Source organism: Dipteris shenzhenensis, chromosome 29 (assembly GCF_047967505.1).
Source record: "Dipteris shenzhenensis isolate YYH24624 ecotype China chromosome 29, Dip_SZ_1.0, whole genome shotgun sequence".
Taxonomy (NCBI): Eukaryota; Viridiplantae; Streptophyta; class Polypodiopsida; order Gleicheniales; family Dipteridaceae; genus Dipteris; species Dipteris shenzhenensis.
Window position 1 is genome coordinate 16670991 of NC_141624.1, and position 27183 is coordinate 16698173.

Below are 27183 nucleotides of genomic sequence, written 5' to 3' on the forward strand. Positions count from 1 at the left end.
TGTCCCATATACATTGGCATTGAACTTGTACTTGGGCCTGCACTCACGTGCTGACCTATAGACATTGTTGCTGGTGATTTTTGCATCTCAGTATGTGTCTTGTCCTGCATATTTTATGTTGCTTTTTTTCCCCCAGTCTTGCTCGTTGTCTTGCTCATTATTGGGGTGGAATGTGAGAAAATTCCACTCCTATTCACCCGTTTGTTGAATTCTGTTTCAGCCAGATTTATTTTCAGATCATTGGAAACTTAAAGAGTGAACAGCTTGACAGGGTTACCTCAGTTGGTATGTCTCGATCAAAGGAGCAGAGAGGTGGCGCGACGCGAGACAGGAAAAGAAGCAACAGGTATTGCAGCTCGGCTGAAGCAGTAGCGGGGGCTAAGGGATCCTAACGGTCAACTGAGTTGGGGTTTTACCCCCCTTTTGAAACTGATGATGCCCTCGGATTTTGAGGAAAAACTGAGGAACTGTCTGGAAACTGTGTCGCGATTGCCGCGCGCGGCAGATAACAGGAGTTACAGATTAGATGAGCAAGCCGGAAGGCTAGGGGCGTGAAGGGATCCTAACGGCCAACCGAGTTGGGGTTTTACCCCCCTTTTGAAGCTGATGGTGCCCTCGGATTTTGAGAAAAAACTGAGGAACTATCTGGAAACTGTGTCGCGATTGCCGCGCGCAACAGATAAAAGAAGCTACAGATTAGATGAGCAAGCCGGAAGGCTAGGGGCGTGAAGGGATCCTAACGGTCAACCGAGTTGGTGTTTTACCCCCCATTCGGAGCTGTTGGCGCGGTCCAAATCTCCATCCGAGCTGAGAGAATCAGAGGGAGAGAGAGAGAGAGAGAGAGGGCTACCAGAAGAGAGACAAAGAGGAGAAGTGGACAAGCTCAGCGCAAGAGTGCACGGACCATAGACAGCAGTAGCAGAGGCCCCATGATGAGGGAGGGTCTTGGCAGAACCCGCACAGGAGGTTAGAAAGAAAATCAGAGAGAGGGAGAGAGGGGGGGCGTGGGATCTGTTACAGTTTTGCAGAAGCCCAGAAAAACTGTCCGCGACCAAAAAACGCAGGAGCTCAGAAAACCGTCGCCATCTGTCCGTGATGCGCGCGGGTGTACACAGTAGACGCGCGAATGCGTGCGCAGGAACTCAGAGGGAGCACAGATGTTACAGTTCTACAGAGCATAAGATTTGCCAGCCAGAATACACGTAGGAACCGTGAGCAGAAAGCAGGCAGACTGGAAGCGCAGAAGCAAGGAGGTTTTGCAGCCGTAGAGACAGGGAAGGCACACAGTTTGGAGGTGCAAAAGTAGAGAACTGCGCACGGAAGAGGCCGCAGATCTACACGCAGTCGTAGGAGTAACAGATTTTACACCACTAGCCGTGGAGATTTCGATCCCATCAGCCACACCATTTCTATTAGCCAGAAAAGAAATCAAGACAAAAGGCTAGAGGATAGGTATGGCGACGCTCGAGGGCCATAGAGGAATAGGGAACGTGAGGGGAGGAGCATTAACATGGGTGGGAAAAAGGGATTAAGAGAGGAGGGAAAGAAGAGGGAGACTATGGCACAAGGAGAGAGGAAGAGGGGAAAGAGGAGTATGTACATGGGTGGAGGAGGAATGTAGAGATGGAGACATCAAGGGAAGAGGGCCATGCTTTATTTGAAAGGAAGGGAAGGGGGAAATCAAAGTACTAGCTAGGTGGCTTTACAAGAATGAGCATGTCCCATCAAGGAATAGCCCCCTCCTTTTATAGCCAAGAGAGGGGGTCTCTCCTAATAAATGCATCCTCACACATACATGGTGTGTGTGGAAAAGTCTCCCATGTGCGCTAGGCGGTTACGCACTCTCAATTGTGTGCGACAACCCTTTGCCTCATTTTTTCACATAAATCAAGCCCTATATCCCAAGTCTATGATACTCCCTTGGTCTCTTCCCAATTTTATAATACGTTCAAACATCTAGGAGGACAAGTGGAGGGTTGGCACAAGGAATCTTGCCACCTCATCCTACTTTCCTATTATTTAACTTGCATTCTTGAACTTTCTACACCTCCCCCACATGGACCTATCCTACACCTCCCCCACATGGACCTATCCTACATGGAGGGAATAATCCAATATAATATCCATCTCCACCTACTTTATATTACTTCTCTCATGGACTTTAGGCTATATCTCACTAAATGCAAGCATGGGACCGCCTAGGTGGAGTGGTGGCACGTGGAGAAACCATGCCACCTTACATATTACTACCATGGATTATGTACATCACACCTTATGGGTCCTCTTACGTAGAAGGGTGGCACATGGTCATGCCCTGCCACCTCAACCCTGGGCCCTATGCACATCATATTTTATTATACTATTGCCACACATACAAATACACACACATATTAATGTCTTTTTCCTTAGACAAATTTATCCATAACAGTACCAAAGCATAAGCTGCCATCTGGGTTTCGACAAAAGTAGCTACCGGGACAGCCTCAAAGATAAATCAATGAAGCACAGCAGCTAGCCACCATTTAGACGAAAATTCTTTTAGAACTTGCATGTCCGCTAAGGTGACAAAAAAATATACTTTTATAAGACTAGAATAGATACAATCTTACAAATTAAAATTGTTATAAAACAAGTGAAAGAACAAAGAAAAGAATGGGGAGTTTGTAAGTGACTTCAAACAAAATTACAGTAAATGAGAAAAATTAAAAATTTTAAAAACTTAGTGAGCAAAGATACGCTTATCTTCTCATCAGCACACCCTAGCATAAGCTGCCATCTAGGTTTTGAAAGATTTCAGAATCTCTTGGGTAATGGATAAGGTAGTTGTCGGTACATATGCCCCCTCAAAAGATAAATCAATGAAGCATAGCAGCCGGCCACCACTTGCTCAAAAATTCTTATAGGGCTTGCATGTTCGCTTAGGTGACAGAAAAATATACATTCATGAGACTAGAATATATCCAGTCTTAACAAATTATTCTTTTGTAAAGCAAGCGAAAAATAAGGAAAGAAGGGAGTTTAGAAGTGACTTTAAACAAAATTATGAGTAAACGAGAAAAATAAAAAATAAAAATAGCATGGTAAGCAAAGCTACGCTTATGTTCTCATTATTACCCAAGTATAAGCTGGCATTTGGGTTTCGATAGATTTCCAAATCTCTTGGGTAATCTTACACCCCTGAAGAAGACTCAAAAGTGTTGGAAGCTCAAAGGTGAGAACCTTTGGAAGGAGATCTCAGTTCAAACTTGTAGAAATCAACTTCCGTGTTTGAAGGACAGGTAGCCTTGCAAGAAGGAGGGCACTCCTAAGCCCTTCATTTCCTCAGCATGGCTGCTGCTAGACTACCCATCTCAAGCTTTGGGGAAGTGGGTAAGCTCGACGGAGCAACTATCCTCTCTCGAAGATGAAGATCCGGAGCCACCTAGTGGTTTGGATGATCTAAGAGATTACGACGGGAGTGGATCTAATGCCACAGGATATCAAAAACAGGGATACTAGTAGATCCAGATGCAGTCAGAGAGTGGGTACTGCGAGATGCAGAGGCCTTGACCATAACTATGGGCACGACTATAGGCAGTGTTGTTCAAATGGTACAGTCAAAAGGACCTCCCTTTCCAAACATTGATTTTCCCCCATTATTCAAAGCCATTACATGTTATCTATTGTCATACCCTACACACAGTCAAGTTCATGAGGAACTCCTATGCAAACACTAAAAGATCATTGAGCAGAAATGGAGGTGACAAGGACTAAAGAGGGCACTCCAATTTCTCAATGGACTGCATGCTTTTTGGCAAAGGAAGTGATTCCATGGCTTAGGAGGTAACAAAGAGGCAATGATCATCTCAGTTTATCATCCTAGTGTGAATAATAAAAAACTAACTATTGAGTGCCTTTTGATAAATACCAAGCCTTTTCTTTTGTATATAAAAACATGAAATAGACAAAACCTTGCTTCTGTATTTTAAAGTTGGCACACCTTTGGGCAAGTCGGTGTTGCAGCTCAAGAGTCTGCTCCATGTCCTCATGAAGAGTGTTGAGCTCAGCTTCAGCACGTTCAACATTTTCATGGTTTTGTTTCATGTACAATTCCAATCTGCCTTTACATGACCACAAAAGTACAGTTGGGAGAGATGAAGATATACTCAGAAGTATAAAACTAGGGATGCCAGCTCTAGCCCTCCAAAAAACAAGTAGCACAGATATGGACACCATAGATGGTTGTATCATCCAAAATTAGAAACACACCTATCACGAAGTTGTTGATTTATAGCTTGAAGTTGCTGTTCACTTTCAATGTGTGCTTCAAGGTCCAGTTGTAGTGACTCAACTTGTCTACGCAAAGTTGCAGCATCTGATGCTGGGGCTGCCATTAGAGCTTCGACCCTAGAGCGGCATCCCACCCGTAGCACGGGATGATGTCCTCCATCCGCCCTTGGCACCAGACCAGAAGTCGTGCCAGGTCCGTCACTGGATATGTTTCTGCTGGATGGATGAGAACCATCTGACATTCCAGCTTGGCTTGCTTGTTCTGTTATACTAATGATCGTGGAAATTGGCTTGCTAAATGCAACCGATTTACTGGCTGTAGAAACTGCAGTCCCTGGAGATGAAGGCAGCTGAATTGGAAGAGATGAGGCTCCTGAAGTGTGCAGCATCTCTTCTGAGTGTCTAGATCCCACACATGTACCACCTGACTAAACTTAGCAAAAAGAAGAGTTTAGTGATTGGTAATTGATTAGTTTCAGTTAATCCATAAAATTCTGATTAAGCTTTAAAAACATTTTCCAGCCCAAGATAAATCGAGGAACAAAACACCTTCAGATAATTTACCTGATCAGCCTCTGTCATGATTGCAAAAAGTGGCATCCAACTTTTCACTTACTCAAAAAATCAAATTCCCCAATAGGCATAAAACGGGGTACAGAAATGTAAAAAGGATTCACAGATCTATCTTAGCACATTGTCCCCTTGTGAGTGTGCTGTAATCTGATAGCCTGGGTTGTCTAATCTAGATTGCCTCATCACAGCCATTCCTGTCTGGAGCTACAAAGGAACTTTTGCTCTCAAAATGTCTAAAACAATCACCTGCCGCTTTGTAAAAGTCTCTTGATGTTTCGATTTCTCAGTAGAATTAGGCCTGGCCATGCTGGAAACTCCAGGCTCCTGCCACTGGTCGTCCATTTCTGCTACAAATCTATTGCAGAGTATGGATATGCGATTAGGCCGTTGTATTGGTAATGTGGACAATAATCATCTTTAATCGTGGAAAGACATTCAAGAAAAAATCAATGCCAGCCATAATCAGAAGACATCGGAAAGAAATCCAATTCAGGACATTTTGACCACATCGTAGTTTTATTTCCTGATTCGTGGTACAAAGAACTTTTGATGCAGACCATAGGACATCAGAATCTCAGATTATCTACAAAATACAGAAGACCTAAAGAGACACACTTAAAAAGATGGAGACAGCAACTATTACACGGCAATCTGTGCATTGAAATCACTGTTTGCACAAGTGCATTGCTTGAATAACCAAGCTATGTGCTTGAGGTCAAATTGATGCCAAAACCACAAAACACTAAATCATATAGTGATAGATAGACATCTTGAATTAATCACAAAGAACTAAGCAATTTATTAATTATTTAATATCATGTCTCTGAAGTAGATCCAAATCTAGGGTCAGGTGACGCACGGTCAGATCTAGATCCGGACCACGAGAATAGAGATATTTCAGGGAAGGAGAAAAGGATCTAGATCCAGACCCTGGGAATAGATATATTTCGGGGAAAGAGAAAAGGAAACCTCTATGGTGTGTTTAGACATTGGAAGACTCCAGAACACCAACGTTCCAGATAATAGTTTTGAGGGGGTATGAAGGTCTTCTTGACTCTGAAATGTGCCACAACAGTAAACTATGATCTCATGGCTTAGGTCAAATTGATCGAGAAGCCAAGGTCCTTTGAGAAGGCTAAGGACAAACCGGATTGGCAATCCACAATGAAGTCCATCATTGGACTCCATTGTAAGGAACCGGACTTCGGATCTTGTTTCAAGATCGGCCAGGCATAAGGCCATAGGGAGCACATGGATTTATAAGGTCTGTTGGGAGAGAGGAGTGCACAAGATAGGTAATTGTACACTATTTGTATTATGAACATGATGATGAATATAAACACTTCTACCCCTTAATGGTTCGCTAAGATTTGAAAGTGGGAGTGGGGAGGAGATAGAGATAGACTCTAAGGGAGACCTCTCCCCTAATAAAGCTCAGCTTGCCAATGTTAGAGAAAAGGTTGACATGACATGCACTTTTTCTACCATCAAACTTTGCGACTCTTTCATAGATTCTACAAAGAAGGATAGCAACCTGCATTCACATGGCCTTGTGCGGTACAAAATCATGAGTACCAAATTAGAAGTCAACACCTACAACAGAGGCAGGAGGCATTGGCAAGTAGTCCTAGGTAGGTGCCTCAAATCCTTAGTTTGAGGACTCTTCGCCCCCCCACACCAGTGCCACCACCCAAACAAGGAAGAGGCTCCTCCTTCGAATCATCTTGTCTCTTTGATCCTTTCTTTTATGGACAAAGTGAGCATGACTCCCTCACACTTTCGATAAACCCCTCCCAAATGTTCTTATCACAGCTGTGGATGTAGAGAAAGTAGAAGCAATGACAAATATTTGGCAATTCCTTATCTACTCATCTGCAAAAGTTAATATTACAAAATGCTTGGCAGATGTTCCTACATTCGATAGTAACAAGGGAACCTCCTAAATTGATGCTAAAGGAGGGTATATGTTATTGCTGGGTAATCTGTCTTCTTGAGTATAAATGGAACCACCAGGGAAGCCTCCACAAGCCATTCTTTTGTTTACCAATACACACTCCCTTGTGACTCCTCAAAGGGAGTGTCTCCTCAACCCCCTTTTGATCCTTGATCCCCTTGTCAGCTCGCATTACCGACAGTCAGCCCCACTCTTCCAAGCTTTTTTGTCCACCTCCCCCACTCCTGCAAGATCGCAATCAGGCAGTTTCACATATATATATATATATATATATATATATATATATATATATACCTTTGTACGACTAGAAATTCTAAATCCAAAAATCTACATAGAAAATAAAAGAGAAAATGAAAGAGAAGAAAAAAGAGGTAACAAAAAAAAAAAGGAAGACATACTTAGCAAGCAAAGCAACACATATGTCATCATCAGTACTCAAGCATAAGCAGCTATACTGGGTTTCTAAAGACCCAAGGAGTTTCATGTTTCTTCACACAAATTACATATTGAGACTGGATGGATTGAGGGCATACCTAGAGAGGGCTGCATCAGCACCCTATGTGATCTATAGGCGATTGAGTTGGAGGAGCACTTTGCTTTTAGATGTCTTGTGCACTATGAGATCCGAGGCTGCCACCATCTTTTCAGAGATGGATTTGGACCCCTCTCCAGCCTCTTGGTTCATCCGGATTAGAGACGTTTAGCGATCTTCATTCATGAGGATGTATGACATAGAGACCAACTACACAGAGACAAGATCGGAGGCTCGATCAGATTCCACTCAAAGGGTGATCGCCGATTTTCTCCAATCGGATAGCACAGAATGGGAAGATGGCCCAGCTAAGACCAAAGTGTAGAAGCAGCCAACGTGTTGATGCACACATGAGGCTTGGGGATCTTCCCTCCATGTTCGCTGGACCAAGGACAAGTGACAGTAGCACTAGTCCGACGAAGAGATACTACAAGGAGACCATAGTGGAACATGCAGATTGACCAACATCAGCGCTCTATCATGGGCCTCATTCTTCTATAGCACTGATCTCCGCTAGAGCCTCTATCTGCTGAGACCTTCCTATCCATTCTCAAATGCCCAATGGACTCGCTCAGACAGCATACAGAGTACCGTCACAGTGATATCACGCTACAAAGCTATCTTTCTCCCTATGGGTTCTGATATTTAGTATTCATATTTGGTTGCAAATCCCCACTTAGTTGCTCCACGAATTCAGCTCATTGTATCTGGTTTTTTCAGTCTTGTAGACCCTTCGGTCTTTCAGAGACTTTAATAAGCTTTCTTTCTTTATTCCCCTTAGACGATTACCGCCTCCACTTGTCTTTACATCTCTTTAAATATTTTCAACTCAGCTGCATAATCCTTCAGTTGTATGTTTCCATGTTTCTTTTTCAATTTACATCCTCTGACAATCTTAAAACTTTCATGAGAAGTGTTAGAATGTCACTGCCCCACCTGTGAGCCCCCGATTTGAGGGGACAAAGGGGCAGGAGACTATAGGGGGATGGGGGAAAGCAAGAGGGCCTACCTGGCCTGGAACCCCCGCTGCGGGCAGACATGGTGCAGCAACAAAGGCGCCTCCTGGAGCAGCAAAATGACAGGGCCAGCAGACTGCATCAGCAGCCCATGTGCTGGGCACATGGGCCTTTTATATAGGCCTGGCCCAAGCCGGTCAGATCAGCCTCCAAGTGGCCAACCAGCCTGGTCGGTGGTGAAGCCCATCAGGTCGATGCTGCAGCAGGGGGCTGACCCCTTGCTGGTCGCTTTTCAAAGCCCAGCAAAGGGCCTATAAAAAGCCCCCACTCCCCCCCTCATTCCTCATCATCTGCACAGACCAGCCTTGCACAGGCAAACGCGCAAGGAGAGGATGAGCTTCAGATATTGGGACAGCATCTCTTTACTGTTTTGTATGCTCACCTCTTGAGCTTTTGTCAGCCCACTGTTGTGGTAGAATATATCAGAGTTTTGCTATCCCTAACTCCCCGTCTCTTTGAGTGGTGTTTGAGCTGCGATTGAGAGTGTGAGGTGTGAGTGATTCTATTCTCTATTTACAACATGGTGTCAGAGCAAGGTTTCCAGCTCTAGAATGGAGTTCCTCAGCAAGAAGGCAACTCCAATCAACACTCAGGTTTGCTGCGTGGTCAAGTTGTCGACTGCAAATTCATTTTTCAGTTTGTTGTTCGCTATTATAGCAAGGATGGAGGTAAAGGATTCTATTGTCTTTAGCCCCTTCTCTTCCTTCCTCCTCCTCCAGATTTATCTCATTCACCATCCCGAACTTTGGAGAGTCAAGGAAACTAGATGGGTCGAACTATCCAATCTGGAAGATGAAAATCCGGAGTCATTTAGTGGCTCGGAAGTTGTGGAAGCTGACAACGGGCGTAGAGGCAAAGCTGGAAGATATGCTAGACAACAAGAGGAAGATTCTCATTACAGTAGATGGAAAGAAGCTTGAGAATTGGGAAGACAGAGATGCCCACTCCCTAGCATTAATAATAGGAACCACGGCGGACTCTCTTCTTCCGCACATCCAAATGGCCAAGAAGTCGGTAGAGGCATGGGCTATTCTGAAGGATCTGTATGAAACAGACAACACATCTCGTATCTTGCTTCTTCAACATCAACTGTACAATTTCAATATGAATGAGGCGGGCAATGTTCATGACCATCTGACAAAAGTCAAGGTGATAAGGGACCAGCTCGCTGTAGTTGATCAGAAGGTAGACTCAAGTCATCTAGCATCGCTGACGTTACACAAGCTACCTCACAGTTTCAAGAGTTACGTGACTACAGTCACTGCAAGATAGAGGACCAAGCCTCTCACCTTCGAGGAGCTTGGCCCTTTCCTATTGCAGCAAGAGGCTCGGGAAAAGCTACTTACTCAATCGACAAGAAGGCTCTCATGGCAAGGGACAAGCCCAGCAAGGGTAAGTTTAAAAACTCCAAGAACAACAGGATGCAGAGAAAAAGAGGCAGATGAAGTGCTTCTACTGTGAGAAGCTTGGTCATTCTGCTAAGGAGTGCCGCAAGAAGAAGGCGGACCTCAAGCGAAAGGAGTCCAAGTCCAAGGAGGAGCCAAAGACCGGAATCGGCAAATGTCACGACTAGTACTCTCTTCATCATCACTAGGTACTGCTCCGCTTATGCAGTTAGTGAAGGAAAGGAAGGTTGGTATGTGGACAGTGGAGCTTCAAAGCACATGTCCAACAAGGAGTGGTTCAAATCCATGGAATGTGTGTACGCCTCCCGATTCCAAGGTCACTATAGGGGATAACCGGACATGCCCTGTGAAGGGTGTGTTAGAAATGACCCAACAAAGGGTACACACAGCGGAAGACTTATAGTAATGCCCATGAGATCACACAGTGTGGTGTAGGATGTGGAATCACAAACTTCTTTACTTAATGTGCATCACATAGATGTGCAGACTCATCAATAGACAACGAACCAGCCAGATATAGAAGACACCAAAACTTATATATTTCCGTCCAAAACTATGGACACAATACAAAAGAGATAGAACCAGAGTCCCACCAATGGTGTGGTCCTCTGATCTAACCACAAGGTCCTTCTCCTATCTGCCGGCTATCTCTACACTCGAGCCCGCGTGCTCCACCTCGAGCGTAAGTAGACTTTCCGTCCAAAGATCTCAGCACCTTGCTGCCCTAGTAGGCAGCCTAAGCTTCAGCCCCAAGTGAGCTCAGTCTGCAGCAACTATGGCCCTGCTTTGCCTCCTGGATGTAGGCCCAAAGATCAGGCTTCTGCTGCTCCTGCTATTCCTATGTTTGCTGACTTACTGGATGGGTTGTGAGGCATCAAGCCTCTCCTTTTATAGACCTAGGGGCCTGTCAAAAAACCAACCAGCCTGCCCTAATCTGGCTGACCAGACCGGCCGACCAGACTGTGGCCGACCAGACTGTGGCTGGTCCAGCCCTTTAAGGGCTCACAACCCGGGGCTTTTGGCCCCACACTTCTAGGGCCTTTGGCCCTCCAATCTAGGCAAGGGCCCAGCCCTATATAAGCCTGCCTGGCCAACCTGTGTGGGCTATAAATATGCCCCCCCAGAGTCAGTCCCTTGCAGCCCTCCTTGCTGCTGCCTCTGGACACCTGGGTGCCCACTCTCCAGCCCTAAACCAGGGCCTCCAAACAGTCCCAAAACCTGCTCCACATCTGCGCTTATCCATCCTGCACCTCCTGCCATCATTGTGCCTCTGCCAGGCTCTTCTCTAGTAGTGTACACAGCCGTACACCCTGCAGATGTCAGCGCCATGTGATCGCCTCCTATTCTGGGTCCCTTGTGCTGGCTACTGCTTCGCCTTTTGCTGCTGCAGATCCATCCGAGCTCTGGGTACTTTCCATGGTCTTTGATGTGAGGTGCTGCCCATGTGGCAGCCCCCTCTCTTTCTTCACTCTCGGGCACATCCTGCCCCAGGTCTCCCTCCCCCACGCTCTCCTCATTTGGGGGCTTACAGATGGGGAGGTGACCTTTCCAACACCCCCTCACCGACACATCTCGTCCCAATGCCAACACGTCGATGACGATGCTCCAGTAACTCCCTAGTCGTAGTCCTTTGGAACACTTCGATGTCGAAATCTTTTCCTGTCTTTTCATCCAGTGGCTCCTGCTCCACCAGGTCTAGTTCTTCTTCCGCACACCATTGTGATACACAAGTCCATCTTTGGTAGCACCTCCTGGCACCACCTCCTTCAGTCACGTTCCCGCCTTCCAACTCGAGCAATCCAGCCGTCACGATCTTCCAATTGTCCCCCTCATAATGAGTGAACAACCTGGAGTCTTCCAAGCACCATGCTCTAAGGGTTTGTTTCAACCTGTCCTTCCTTTGGCAAGGTCTGCAACCAATGAATATTTCCAGATAACCTGGACCATGAACTCTCGCTGAGTTCTCAAGCAGGTACTCTTCTGGCTTCAGTACTCTTTGTCCATCACCTTCTAGCAATCTATGTCCAAGATTTGAAGAAGCACCAATACTTCCCCTTCTGCCTTCGAAGAAGGCCAATTCCTTCCAATCTCGTATCACCTGAGACAAATGAAGAGCAGAGTCTCTCCACAGCATGCTATAAAGGCTCGAATGCAAAATATCAAGTACATACCAGACTATTGTACTGCCTGTGTGTTTGCTCTGAAAGCAAACCCTGTACCTCAATGAGGCACCCACCAAGAACCTGCGTAATCCTATATTGTCCCCTTCTGAAGTACAGCATCCATCTGACCATGCAAATCCAAGGCCCTCCATGGAATCCACCCTCGTGTCAGTGTCGACAGCCACACACCTGGAAGGTACCAAGCGCTCCATGCTGTCCTTCACCTTCACAAAGGCATCTGACTCCTCGTCGACCCACATCTCTATGTCAGACATCCTCACTCTGATTTCGGGATCAACATATCTGACCTTGATAACACTCGGTGATTTCACCAGGAACAACTCTTTAATTACCACATTTGCTTTGGTCTCTCCCTCTGAATCTGAGTCAGACTCCTTTTTGTTTTTCTGATCCGCCTTTTTCTTTCTGTAGTCCTTTGCAAAATGTCTTGGCGTATCACAATAGAAGCACTTCTTCTTATGCTTCCTCTTCGAAGTCTCCTTGTCGTCAGAGTTGTTTTTCTTGGACTTGCCACTGTTAGGCTTGCCCTTTCCTTTGCCAGCGTAATCCTTTTCCAGCATCGCCTTGTCGTCTTTGTCCTCGTTGTAGAGCTTCTCCCGAGCTTCCTCCTGTAGCAGTAATGGACCCAATTCCTCAAACGTCAGAGGTTTGGTCCTCTATCCTGCTGTCACAGTCGTAACAAAGATCTTGAGACTCCGAGGTAGTCTCCTCAGTACCATCAAGGCTAAATGGCATTAGTCTGTCTTCTGACCAACTGCTGCCAACTAATCCCTCACCACCTTGACCTTCGTCAAGTGGCTATGTACCGTATCTCCTTCTTCCATTATCCATATCAAGATTGTAGAGTTGATGCTGAAGAAGCAAAATCCGAGAGGTATTATCCGTCTCGTACAGATCCTTCAGAGTGGCCCACGCCTCTACTGACGTCTCGGCCAGCTAGATATGTGGAAGAACAGAGTCCGCCGTAGTCCCTATGATTAATGCCAGGGCATGGGCATCTCTATCTTCCCAAGCTTCGAGCTCCTCTCTGTCTACTACCATGACTATCTCCCCTTTCCTGTCCACCATGTCCTCCGGCTTCGATTGCACTCCCATGGTCAGCTTCCACAACTTCCGAGCCACTAAATGACTCCGGATCTTCACTTTCCAGATCGGGTAGTTGGTCCCGTCCAGTTTCCCAAACTCTCCAAAGTTAGGGATACTGAATGAGAGAAAACTGGGGGAGGAGGAAAGGAAAGCAGAGGCTGAAGAGACTGTTGAGGTCGACATCTCTGCTGTTAATACCACACAGCAAAGTCAACCAAACTCAATTTCAGTAAACCAGAACTCTGAACGCACCTGACTGAACCTAAGTCACCCTCCCTCTCGCAAGGGCACAATCCTCCAGTCGTGGAAGTTGATTCCCAAGAGCTTCTGAATCAGGGTCATGCTTCAACAAGGTCCCTACCTTCAGGCTCATAGTACTGCCCAGGAGCTCACACAATGTGGTGTGGGGTGTGGAATCACAAACTTCTTTACTTAATGTGCATCACATAGATGTGCAGACTCATCAATAGACAATGAACCAGCCAAATATAGAAGACACCAAAACTTATATATTTCCATCCAAAACTATGGACACAATACAAAAGAGATAGATCCAAGTCCCACCAATGGTGTGGTCCTCTGATCTAACCACAAGGTCCTTCTCCTATTTGTCGTCTATCTCTAGACTCGAGCCCACGTGCTCCACCTCGAGTGTAAGTGCAGGCCCAAAGATCAGGCTTCTGCTGCTCCTGTTGTTCCTATGTTTGCTGACTTGCTGGATGAATTGTGAGGCATCAAGCCTCTCCTTTTATAGGCCTAGGGGCCTGTCAAAAAACCAACCAGCCTGCCCTAATCTAGCCGACCAGACTATGGCTGGTCCAGCCCTTTAAGGGCTCACAACCCGGGGCTTTTGGCCCCACACTTCTAGGGCCTTTGGCCCTCCAATCTAGGCAAGGGCCCAGCCCTATATAAGCCTGCCTGGCCAACCTGTGTGGGCTATAAATATGCCCCCCCAGGGTCAGTCCCTTGCAGCCCTCCTTGCTGCTGCCTCTGGACACCTGGGTGCCCACTCTCTAGCCCTAAACTAGGGCCTCCAAATGGTCCCAAAACCTGCTCCACATCTGCGCTTATCCATCCTACACATCTTGCCATCATTGCGCCTCTGCCAGGCTCTTCTCCAGTAGTGTACAGAGCCGTACACCCTGCAAATGTCAGCGCCATGTGATCGCCTCCTATTCTGAGTCCCTTGTGCTGGCTATTGCTTCGCCTTTTGCTGCTGCAGATCCATCCTCGCTCTGGGTACTTTCCATGGTCTTTGATGTGAGGTGCTGCCCATGTGGCAGCCCCCTCTCTTTCTTCACTTTTGGGCACATCCTAGCCCAGGTCTCCCTCCCCCACGCTCTCCTCATTCGAGGGCTTACAGATGGGGAGGCGACCTTTCCAACAGGGTGTTGGTAGTATTCCATTCATCACGACTACAAGAAACGAGGGGCTGATTTCCGGTGTACTGTATGTACCGAACTTGTGCAAAAACCTTTTGTCTGTCAGTCAAATGGACAAGCACAATATGTCGGTCTTATTCGACAATGGCAAAGTCACTCTCACACCCAAGGGAAACGGAAAGGTGGTGGCTCAAGGAGTCGAGGAGCATGGGCTATATCGGCTCAACGCTCTGTTGGTGCATGGGGACCATGGCAGATCCAAATTGTGGCATGAGCGGTTCGGTCACGTCAATTATGGCACTCTCGCCGAGATGCATAAGTCAAAGATGGTGGATGGACTTCCACCGATTGCAGGCAATGATCGTGTTTGCAAGGCTTGCTTGAAGGGCAAGCAACACAGGGACAAGTTTCCACAGGAGGCCTCATCACGGGCCAAGAAGCCACTCGAGTTGATTCATTCCGACATCTGCGGCCCAATGTCGACAAATTCATTCACAGGTTCGTGGCATTCTCTTTTATTTGTGGCTGATTTCAGTCACATGACGTGGGTATTATGCCTAGCCAAGAAGTCTCTGGCTTATGAAAAATTCAAAGATTGGAAGGTCTAGGTATAGAAGGAGAGCGGGGAGGTAATCAAAGCCTTCCGCACCGACAGAGGAGGGAGAGTTCACTTCTACCGAGTTCAATGAATACGGGATTAAGAGACAGCTCACTACATCTCGCACATCTCAACAGAATGGAGTTGCTGAGAGGAAGCACAGGACCGTCACAGAGATAGGTTTGACCATGTTGCAAGGGAGGAATCTCTCGAAAGCTTACTAGGGTGAAGCCGTGAACACTGCCGTTCACATCCTCAACAGAACCAAGACCAAGGTTGTTGATGACAAGACTCCATATGAAGCTTACTATGGTAAGAAACCCACAATATCTCATTTGTGGGTTTTCAGGTCTAATGCATTTGTTCATGTGCATAAAGATGAGCGGACGAAGCTTGATTCCCATAGCCGAAGATGTATTTTTGTGGGATACAGTGAAGAATCCAAGGCCTATCGCCTTTTTGACCCAAAAAAGAAGAAGATCCTTATCAGCAAGGACGTGATCTTTGAGGAGTCAGAGCCACAGCCTGTAGAAGAGGTTCCTAAACTTCGTCATTACCCCCACCCAAGTCACCATCCAAGAGGTGGAGACGACTGAAGACCCCGAGGAGGAGGAGGAGGAGATGCATGATGTTCCAGAACCGGCTCCCAAGGCGACTCCAGCAAAGACACCTCCATCACAGAAGAAGCTACCTCAGTGGTATTTGAAAACCTTAGCAAACTCACGGGTCACGGACATTCCCGAGAGTAGTTTCGGAGTACGGCAGTCTCAACGCAACATGAACACTCCCTCCGTGAACTACGCTATGGTGGCTTAGCTTGAGGAGCCTCGTTCCTTCCAAGAAGCGAAGGATATTCCAGAATGGCAGGAAGCCATGTAGGCAAAGATGGATGCCATTTTGAAAAATGACACCTTGGATTTAGTGCCCAAACCAACCAAGCAGAAGGTCATTGGGACTTAATGGGTGTACAAGCTTAAGTTCAAGTCAGATGGGAGCTTGGACAAGTACAAAGCGAGATTGGCGGTGAAAGGCTATGCACAGTCAAAAGGACTCGACTTTGACGAGACCTTCGCCGCCACAACTAGGATGGTGACCATTCAGACAGTCCATGCCTTGGCTGCTCATCAGAGTTGGCCTATTTTTCAGATGGATGTCAAGTCTGCATTTTTTAATGGAACCCTGGAGGAGGAGGTATGTATGGCACAGCTACCAAGATTTCAGATTCCAGGATCCCCATCAAAAGTTTGCAAACTGAAGAAGGCCTTATACGGGCTGAAAGAGGCCCCCAAAGCTTGGTACCAGTGGGGATCATACGAAGAAGATTGCTCAGGTCAAGAGACTTCTCATGGAGGAGTTCGAGATGACTGACTTAGGCATACTTCACTACTTTCTTGGGATTGAGGTGAAGCAAGGAAAGAGTTGTATCTTTATTTCATAGGAGAAATAATGCAGGGAATTGCTCAAAAGCTTTCAGATGGAAAATTGCAAAGCAACAGTGACTGGATACTGTTTCTTACTCTCATCAGGAGCTGTGTCATGTGGCTGAGTAAGAAACAACCTACTGTCGCCCTTTCATCTACAAAGATGGAGCACAGGGCTGCTTGTATAGCGGCATGCGAGGCATTGTGGCTCAGGTGGACTTGGAGGACATGAATGTGGCCCAAGAAGATGCAACGGTGGTTATGTGCGACAACCAGAGTTGCACAGCAATTGTCAACAACCCCGTGTTTCACGCACGAATAAAGCACATCGAGGTCTACTACCACTTTGTGTTGGAAAGGTCACCTCCCCATCTGTAAGCCCCCAAATGAGGAGTGCGTGGGGGAGGGAGACCTAGGGCAGGATGTGCCCAAGAGAGAAGAGAGGGGGCTGCCACATGGGCAGCACCTCACAGGATTGGGACCTGCAGATGGCGTCAGCATGGCGAGGGTAGTGGGCAGGTGAAGGGCTTGCAACAGACCCTGATGATGGCGCGGTATAGGCGGGTCAGGACAGCAGGATGTACAGGAGTACGGCGCAGGACACGTGGCTGGGAAGAGGACCTGACAAAGGCGCAGATATGGAAGGATGTGCAGGCCCAGATGTGGAGCAGGAAATGTGGCTGTCAGTGGGCAGTAGGCATGCCTTATATAGGCTGGATCCTTGCCTTGAATGGAGGGCCAAAGGGCCCTGGAAGTTTGGGCCAAAAGCCCTGGGTTGTGTGCCCTTATAGGGCTGGACCAGCCACAGACTGGTCGGCCAGTCTGCTGCAGGCTGGTCGGTATTTTGCCAGCCCCCTTGGGGCCTATATAAAGAGGCCATTGGGCCTCATTCAAACATCCAACAGTTCAGCAGAACCGGCAGCAGACAGGAGCAGCCAGAAGACATTTTCTTGGGCCTCATCTTGGAGGTGAAGGAGAGTAGAAGGTGTGCTGCAGACTGAGCTCTCAAGGGCTGAACCTTGGCTGTCTCTCAGGGCAGCAAGGTGTTGTGATCTGGACGGAAAGTCTACAGAAGCTCCAGGTGGAGCACGCGGGCTCGAGTCTAGAGATAGCCAGCAGATAGGAGAAGGACCTTGTGGTAAGATCAGAGGACCACACCATTGGTGGGACTCTGGATCTATCTCTTTTGTATTGTGTCCATAGTTGTGGACGGAAATATATATTTTGGTGGTTTCTCTATCTGGTTGGTTCATTGTCTATTGATGAGTCTGCACACCTATTGTATCCACATAAGTAAAGAAGTTTGTGATTCCACAACCCACACCGCACACTGTGTGAGCTCCTGGGCATTACTATAAGTCTTCCGCTGCGTGTACCCTCTGTTGGGTATTTTCTAATACTTTGTTTGTGAACTCATCGACAAAGAAGTCATGGAGTTGATGTACTACCCGACTGACGAAGACATGTCAAATGTCTTCACAAAGGCGCTTCCCAAGGAGCAGATGGAACACCTCATTCGATGCATGGGGATTGACCCACAGTTGTGTCATTGAGAGGGGGTGTTAGAATGTCACTGCCCCACCTATGAGCCCTCGATTTGAGGGGACAAGGGGGTAGGAGACTGTAGGGGGATGGGGGAAAGCAAGAGGGCCTACCTGGCCTGGAACCCCCGCTGCAAACAGACATGGCGCAGCAACAAAGGCGCCTCCTGGAGCAGCAAAATGGCGGGGCCGGCAAACTGCATCAGCAGCCCATGTGCTGGGCACATGGGCCTTATATAGGCTTGGCCCAAGCCGGCCAGATCAGCCTCCGAGTGGCCGACCAGCCTGGTCGGTGGTGGAGCCCATCAGGTCGGTGCTGCAGCAGAGGGCCGACCCCCTGCTGGTCGGTTTTCAGAGCCCAGCAAAGGGCCTATAAAAAGCCCCCACTCCCCCCCTCATTCCTCATCATCTGCACAGACCAGCCTTGCACAGGCAAGCGCGCAGCGAGAGGATGAGCTTCAGATACTGGGACAGCATCTCTTTGCTGTTTTGTACGCTCATCTCTTGAGCTTTTGTCAGCCCACTGATGTGGAAGAAGATATCAGAGTTTTGTTATCCCTCTCTCCCCATCTCTTTGAGTGTTGTTTGAGCTGTGATCGGGAGTGTGAGGTCTGAGTGATTCTTTCCTCTATTTCCAACAAGAAGAGCGTCAAAGATAGATGCATTTTACCAAAATGTCAAGAGAAAGAGCTCCATCATACTCCTGATTGTAAACAAGTATAATTTATCAATCCTTCTTTAGGGCTGCCAATATCAACAATCTGATTATTGCAACGAATCATAAGATGTTTTATGTCTGTTGGATGTTGCTACAAAAAAACCCTCTAAAGCATGTTTTGCTATGGGACGCTGCATCAGCAAGCTAATTCCTTGAAAGTCATTACCCATTTCAGCATAAGGACATTTGGGAGCAGCAGAGAATCTCCTGTGCAATAATAGTATAGGCCTAAGCCAAATGCAGCTTACATGGAGAGCAGAGAGAGGTTGCACTGGCTAAGACAAATATTACAGCATTAGATTCTCACAGCAATCATCATCATTGGAAGTGTGAAATAACAGCTAAAAAAGACAACCCTTCTCCTACATCTACCAGGTTTACATTCATGCTCAAAGGCATTCTAAAGAGCCTCAATGTCATGTGCACGGATTGGTATCTGACGTATACTGGGGTACACAAGACTATCTCAGGTAGCCTGGGGAGGCTTAGGGCTAGGCTTGATTCTCGAGTTGAGTGGCAAGGGTACGAACCAGTTAGGGGTCTCCGCTATTTTTGGCGCATTGGGCCCGAGTCTATATAAGGGGCCCAGAGGTTCAGTTCTCAGTGAGCCAATGGGAGCAAGTCTAGTTCCCTAGTGCTAGGACTGATCCTGGATTAAGTCGCAGACGCGCGCTTGCATCTTAGCGTAGCCCAAGGCCCAGCAGTAGATCCAAGAACTCTAGGCACCACCTGGTGGTATGGGACACCAGGTTGGTTAGGATCTGGTTGGGAGTTCGTGCCAGTAGCTCAACTCGTGGCTCGGAGGGGACATCTCTTGATTCGGGATCGCATCCTATAGGTGGCATGGTTGGGTGGTGAGCAGCTTGCTCAGATTCCTCACGTTTGGTGTGTTCTTGTGTTTGCTTGCAGATCAGAGGTTTCAGGAGTGATGGGGTCGTGTCAGTTGGTATCAGAGCCAACTCCTGAAGGATGAATCTCTATTACGAGTAAAATTGGACGTGAATACCTCCAGGTATGTCTCAAATTTGAAATTCATGGTGATGCCTTGCAAGTGCTTGTTGGTTCATCGAATAAGGTTGTTGGTCTTGGAATGGGATGGAAGGAACGCGAGAGAAGGAGAAGAGGTGAATTCGCTGCTAGTTGTGGAAGGTCTAAGAGAGAGAGAAAGAGAGAGAGAGAGAGGTAGTGAGGAGGGAGCGGTGAGATCTTATGGTCAGAGGAGAGGTGCGAGAGGAGCTGCTAGGTAGGTGTAGGGCTGAGGTGGAACCCAAGAGATCCTGTGCACCTATCTGGCTGCGTAGAAACGAGATGGTGCAAAGAAGGAGAGCATGGAGAGGGGCGCTATGTGCTGGAGCAAGGTCGCAATCTGGGCCAATCTGTTTCGGGGGACCTGGAAGCTAAAAAAGGCACCAACCCCTCCTAAGTTAGGAGGGTGGGCTTTCTTAGAAAGCTGAGCTTTCTAAAAGCTTGGGCCACCCACCTTATAGCCTGGTGGGACTGCTCCCTACTAGCTCGTTGATTGTGCACATGTGAGACCTCTCCCCGCCACTCTTTTGGATCGCGTCACTTGGTACGGCTTCTTGTAGACGACCGTACAGAACAGCCACGATCAGAGGGGGGGGGGGGGGGGGGGGGTCTATTGTTCGTCAGCTCGGCTGATTGTTAGTTCGGAATCAGCCTTTCTTCTCCTCAGCCAGCCTTGCTCTTCCTTCGTTATCTCCTATCCTCGTGGCCAGCTTTCACTCCATTCCAATCTCCTAGCTCTGAGGCCACCTATTGCTTCTCTTCTCTAGAATGCTCTCTTCAGCAAATCCAATTCGGTTATGGCCGATTCAGTTGAACCCAGATCACAAGAGGGTGATCTAGATATAGATTACCACGGAGGGGACGAGCAGGGCCTCTACGATGATTTGATTACGAAGACTGCCTTCGGTGAATTCACCACCGCTCTCGATGAGAAGTTTGAGCTGGTTAATGCAAATAAAACGGGGTTGACCTCAGTGGAGGACTAGGCAGCACCCATTGCTCTCTCCCTCTACCTCTCTTGGGCGGGCAAACCCACAAGCAAGGCCCTCTCTCTCCCTCTCATGCGCTGGCAGACCCACAACCAAGGCCCTCACTCTATGATACAGGAGATGTCACCTCTAACACCCCCTCTCCGTTCTTGGATCATGGATCATCCTGAGGGAGCTGGAATGGTCTCCAAGCAGTTGTTGTGCGAAGGGCTTGGTAAAGAGGTCTGCCTTGTTGTCCTCCGTCTTGCAGTAGGTAATCTGGCGAGCACCTTCTCCCGAACATAATGGTACTGGATCTCAATATGCTTGGTTCGAGTGTGAAACACCGGGTTTCAAGCAAGTGCAATGCCACTTTGATTGTCAATGTGAATAACCGTCGGGGGATGTCTGTGGGAATCCAATCTGCCCTAGCAACTGGCAGAGCCACCTCCTTCACATGTAGCAGAACAAGCAGCACGGTACTCAGCCTCGGTCGAAGACAAGGCTACAGTGGGTTGCCTTTTACTGCTCCAAGTGATAGCTGCTGAGCCAAGGGTAAAACAATAACCAGTGGTCGAACGACGAGTGTCTGAATCTCCTCCCAAGTCTGAATCGCTCCAGTCTAGGAGCTTGATCCTAGACTGCTGCCCTAGCTTATAGAATAACCCTTGATTGCAAGAACCTTGAAGATATCGGAGGATCCGCATACCAGCATATCCCAATGGGCCTTCTTAGGTATCTGCATGAATGAACTTAGTAGACCAGCAGAGTAACACAGATCCAATCTAGTTTTAAGGAGCAAGATCAATGGTCTTATTAAGTAGTGATACTTGCTTGCATCCACTAGTTCTAGGGTCATATTTGGACAACTTGGTACTGGGGTCCATGGGTGATGAGAAGGCACGACACTATCCTGCGAAAAACCTCCAGAAGCTCTTGAATATACCGCTTTTGTGACACGAGGTAGCCCTCCGGACCCTGCGAGATCTCCAACCCAGAAGAAGTACAAGAGCCCGAGATGAGTCATCTCAAAGGCCTGAGAAAAAGCAGCCTTTGTCTTGGATATATGGGCAGCATGGCTATCTTTTGGTTCCAGGACCAAGGAGCTTGCTTAAGCCCATACAGTGCTTTCCTTAACCGTAAACCATCCCTGTTGACTTGGTAAACTTGGGACGTTGTTCCACATAGATCTCCTCCTTTAAATCTCCATTGAGAAAGGTAGATTTAACATCCATCTGGTAAATTGGCCATTGCTCATGAGCTGCAACTGCCAACACTGTCCGAGGAGTGGTCATCCTAGCAGTATGAGCAAAGGTGTCATCATAATCGATCCTATGTCGCTGTGAGTATCCTTTGGCCACAAGACGGGCTTTATGTTTATCCACTGTAACATCGGATGCGTACTTGGTCTTATAGACCCATTTGACACCAATGACTAAACGGCGCTTGGGTTGGGGCACTAACTCTCAAGTCCCATTTCTTTCAATAGAGTCCAACTCCAGCTCCATGGCCTCAACAACCCCTGCTTCTGAGGCAGTGCCAATATTTGCAAATTCCAGCCGAATGCCCTTTGTCATACATAATTCCTCAAAGGGGTGGGAACAAAATCCGCCACCTTTGTCAGATCGTAGGGCTTTAACATGGAAGTCGGATTCATTTTCAACGAGCATACCATTCCCGAAAGCAGAGACTTTTGAGCCAGAAAATAGATCCACATGAACCTACTAAAACAATGAAATAAAGACCACCTCCAAGGCTGGGAACGGTCATAGGTCCATAGAGGTCTACATGGACCAACCCCAGGGGAAGAGAAGCCCGCCGTGAGGCTTGCTTCGGAAACGTGCCCCGGTGTTTCTTCCCTCAAATACAGAAATGGCACTGACCATGCTTACTACCCACATCAGGTAGACCAAGGACCATTTGTTTGTGGGTCGCTCATTGTAGTGCTTCGACATTCAACACCTTGAAGGGAGGACGTAATCGAGGAAAGCGTGGACAAGGTATCAATCCCATGATTCATCGTACCCCTCTATACAACATGGCCGGTAGCTTTATCCTTAACCTCCACAAAGTGTTCATCGAACAAGACAGCTGTACCAAGATGGTAGGTCTCATAAACAGACAACAAACTAAAGCCAAGGGAGGGAACAAACGGTACCATGGAAGAGTGCATCCCTCCTTTGCCATTGGGGATAATGTCGAGACTGCCTTCATCACGTACTTTGATGACATAATTGTTGCCGATACAAACATCTTCCCTTGAAATCACAAACTCCTTGAGTATGCGGCTTGGAGAGGGGCTCATGTTATGAGATGCCCCACTGTCGAGACGATCCAGGTCCTGGAATATTTGGCTTGAAGAGCCACTACCTCCTCTCCAACAGAGGAAGCCAAAGAATCAATAATTTCAATGTGGACAAAGGCAAGAGTTGTGGCAACATAGGAGGAACCAATACCCTTGTTTGTAGAGGGCACATACTCCAATAGTGGCCTTTCTGGCCACAGTGATTGCATGAGCGCTCTGCCTTGAGTGCTTCGTTCTTCGCTTTGTCCTCATATCAAGGGTCCAACGACCTTGATTCTTTCCATGCTGCAGCATCGGAGCCACCGCCATGGGAGGAACTCTCAAACCTCTCCTCCTGATCTAGCACCATTGGCACCAATTCTTCCCAAGTCAAAGTGTTCATTCTGTCACTAGTGATTAATGACAAATAGAAGGCAGAGTACTGAGAAGTCAAGTGAGAGAGCAGGGTAATGGCCATATCCACGAAGGAAATCTCCTCCCCAACTTGAAGAACCTCCTGTTGAAGTTCCTGAAGCTTATTGATATGCTCCCGCATTGATGAAGACTTGGCAGGCTCCAACCACTGCATCTAAACTTCAAGAGAAACCCTCTTCATGGGGGAAGTCCTGTTATATAAGGATGCCAGGTGCTCCCAAATACTTTTGGCTACCGTCATATGCTTTACGTGATTTACAATCTAAGGAGTACAGTTCAGAAAAATAAAAGAACGTACCTTGCATTGACAGCTGAGCCAAATTCTCAAGCCCCTTCTGATCTAGGATCCCTAAATTCAATTCTTCCCAAGTTAAAGTGTTCATTGAGTCACTAGTGATTAATGACAAATAGAAGGCAGAGTACTGAGAAGTCAAGTGAGAGAGCAAGGTAATGGCCATATCCTCAAAGGAAATCTCCTCCCCAGCTTGAAGAACCTCCTGTTGAAGTTCCTGAAGCTTATTGATATCCCGCATTAATGAAAACTTGGTAGGCTCCAACCACCGCATCTAAACTTCGAGAGAAACCCTCTTCATAGGGGAAGTCCTGTTATATAAGGATGCCAGGTGCTCCCAAATACTTTTGGCTACCATCATATGCTTTATGTGATTTACAATCTAAGGAGTACAGTTCAGAAAAATGAAAGAACGTACCTTGCGTTGACAGCTGAGCCAAATTCTCGAGCCCCTTCTGATCTAGGATCCCTAAATTCTCTACAAGGGTGTCTAGCCGTTTGACATGCACCAAAATGAAGTATGCTTAGTCATAGAAATGCAATATGGACTGCATCATCACACGCCAAACACCATAGTTGTTCCCGTCCGGTTGACGATCTACAGGGAACATGGGTAAGACTAGAATATTCACTTTATTTTCTGCATTCTCCGCCAGGGAAGACATTTGGACAGAAGTGGCATGAAAGGAGAAAGTCGGGGGGGAGGGTAAGAGAAGGAGGTATGAAGGAAGAAAAGGAGGGGGAAAGAGCTAAAGGCAAGGCAGAGGGGCTTGAAGAGACCTCTCCCTTCAAAACTCCATCAGTCTGGCCTTCACACACACCCCCTCTTAGATCTGAAAACACCCTTTGATGTAGATGCCCTTTTCTATGCTCCGACAGCCTATACTTCTTATTCTCCTCTTCAAATAGCTCCAAAAAGCTTCATAGCTTGCTGGTTCTACGTCCTCTCCACAGCACAAGCCTTCTTAGTCAACCTTTAGCTCTGATACCATGTGAGAATTGCAGTGGACCTGGACAACAATGAAGAGAGAGAGAGAGAGAGTGGGAGAGCAAACTGCTTACAAGACTGAACTGAAAAATAGAGAACACAAGAGAGACTTGCACAAGGATCTCATGAGAAAACCCCTCTACTGTTGGGGGAAAACCTCACCTCTGATGTGGATCACTTGCTGTACACTGAGATGAAGAGAATGAAGGAGGGGCCCTATATATAGGGTCCCCCCCTGTCCTAGGTAACCGACTAGAAGGGGAAGGGGGTGGCCAACTGGCCAACCGACCCAGGGCGGGTCTCGCCGACTGGCTGGTCATTGGGCATGGCCAGGCCCAGGGGCATGAAAGGCCCCCCAACCAAGGCCCCTCCTAGGCGTCATAAAGGCGGCCTAGTGGCAGCCCTAGATAGGCCCCAAAGGAGGGCAAAACAGCCCCAGAACTGCCAGGCACTGTAGTACAGCAGACAGCCCGGCCTGGTATGGACATGAAGACAGGTGGAAACCAGGTCCGTACCTCTCCATACACCCCTCCACAAAGTCGAAGACTGGGAAGCACCCATTGCTCTGTCCCTCTACCGCTCCTGAGCGGGCAAACCCACAAGCAAGGCCCTCTCTCGACCTCTCATGGGCGGGCAGACCCGCAACCAATGCCCTCACTCTATGATACAGGAGATGTCACCTCTAACAAAAGTAACCTCCCTGTGTGTACCGTAGCATCTATAAATTTTTGCATGCAATGTCAACATTCCTCCTGCCATCTGGTGGCCACTACGCCGAAAGTTCCTTCAGCCATGATACTCAAACAAAGTTGCCATCAGCTTCTCAGCCACACATCTCATACATATGACAAAAGTTGCCATGGATCGTTCTTATAAGACATCAGGTACCTGCTCATGAAGATACCACCCAGTTTTTGTCACTCTACCAAGAGTATTTGAAGGCCAAAAAAATATAACAGCCTGTTCATCCCCGTTTGCATATACTAGGTTTGTATGAGCAATTGTATTCAGCCCATTGCTACTCTCCTGTTCAACTGCTGTCCATAATAGACCAACAAAATTATCACATAAAAACCTTTTGTCTAGATCAGGATCTTTCAAAGCTCCATGTAGAGTATGATGTTGATACAGTTTAGCTTCTCCCCTCGGTATTTGCTTCCAGTGACCCTTATATAATTGGGCTGCACAACCAAAATTTTGAGATTGCTCTGTCTACTTTAACAAGGGCTCTAACTGATGCAATGAGATAGAACTTGCAGATTGTCATTGACTTAAAACAGATGGCCACAACCACTTACAAACTACGGCGCCACTTGGTGCCAAATGGGGTGGACAAATAACACACAATATTGTAAAATAGGTATGTACTGTCGTTTTGCCATCTTAGCAGATCCCTTCCACGCCATGTACCTGATCTCAGGTTTATTGAAGGGCTGAAGACTTAGCAAATATATAGGCCAAATATGTTGCACTCGTATCCATATATACTTGGCACATATAATTTTCCTGTTTCATTCCACTACCAACTTAAGAAGGTTAAGAATGCATTTCCCTGTATAATTATTATAAATTCGTCTATAATAATTCGTCTCAGTACCATGAGCAGGTATGACAAAATTGTAAGCTCCTGAACTCTCTCGCCTCTCGATCCCATAGTACTCCTCTCATTGAAATCACAGAAACCATACAATGGCTGCAAATTTGGCCCAAAGAGTTTGAAAAGATGTTCCACTCGTATCCATATATACTTGGCACATTCAAGTACTAACCCACTCCACCCTCTTTCGTGAATGACTTTGGCATTAGCAGATCTTCTTTACAAGATGAAGATGATGCAGTACCTTGTCAGAAAGATGTTTAGAGAATGTTATTATAATTCCAAGTGCAATTTTTAAGTGAAAGTTTGCCAGAAGAATGAAGACTCGATCGCAAAACCACGAGAGATAGAACTGACGGAGCCAGAAGTCCAACATTTTCTCGCTTCTTTATGTAGCTGTAGACTTGAAACTATGCCAATAAATGGGGGCAGTATAAGAGAGAGAGGCGGGAAGAAGCTCAGTACGCACAACAAAGGCTTTAAATGCAGAATATATGGAAAGGCCGTACACACGGAACACACGTGACTCACGCGCAGATAATATAGAAGAAGGAATGTACATACATTTAAATAGCTTGATTGCAGGAAAGAGAGCTTTGCAGCAAGCAGGAACTCTTGGATAAGAATCGGACGGAAAGTAACACACACTGTATAGGCAATGGGCCCATCATTGTCAATATGTGGCCGATTCCTACGAGCAAAAATGGAAGCCCACAACCGTTGCTGCTGCAGCAGAATCGCAGGCGAGGCTGTCAAGAGTCCGATTTGTTAATATATCGAGGACCCAAATGTGAGAGGCGATTGTTGATAACAGGAGCTGGTTGTTTCAAAAGCCATGCAGTGGAAAAATGGGAATGTTGATAGAATACGGGATGCAGCAAGCGCTGAAAAGCTGTGGAGAAGATGTAGCAACG

General features: G+C 47.1%; 1 protein-coding gene across 1 annotated transcript in view; it reads right to left on the reverse strand.

The window, feature by feature from the left end:
- The window catches only part of LOC147882502 (uncharacterized), a 206437-nt gene extending 179515 nt beyond the window's left edge, over positions 1-26922 (reverse strand). Inside the window, exons 1-4 of the mRNA XM_087400899.1 lie at positions 26834-26922; positions 5089-5197; positions 4249-4697; positions 3980-4096 (exon numbers count right to left, since the gene is read on the reverse strand). Coding sequence (XP_087257025.1) covers positions 3980-4096; positions 4249-4697; positions 5089-5184 — 662 coding nt within the window. The 5' untranslated portion in view covers positions 5185-5197; positions 26834-26922. The remainder of the gene's footprint in view (positions 1-3979; positions 4097-4248; positions 4698-5088; positions 5198-26833) is intronic.
- Between the last annotated feature and the right edge of the window lie 261 nt (positions 26923-27183).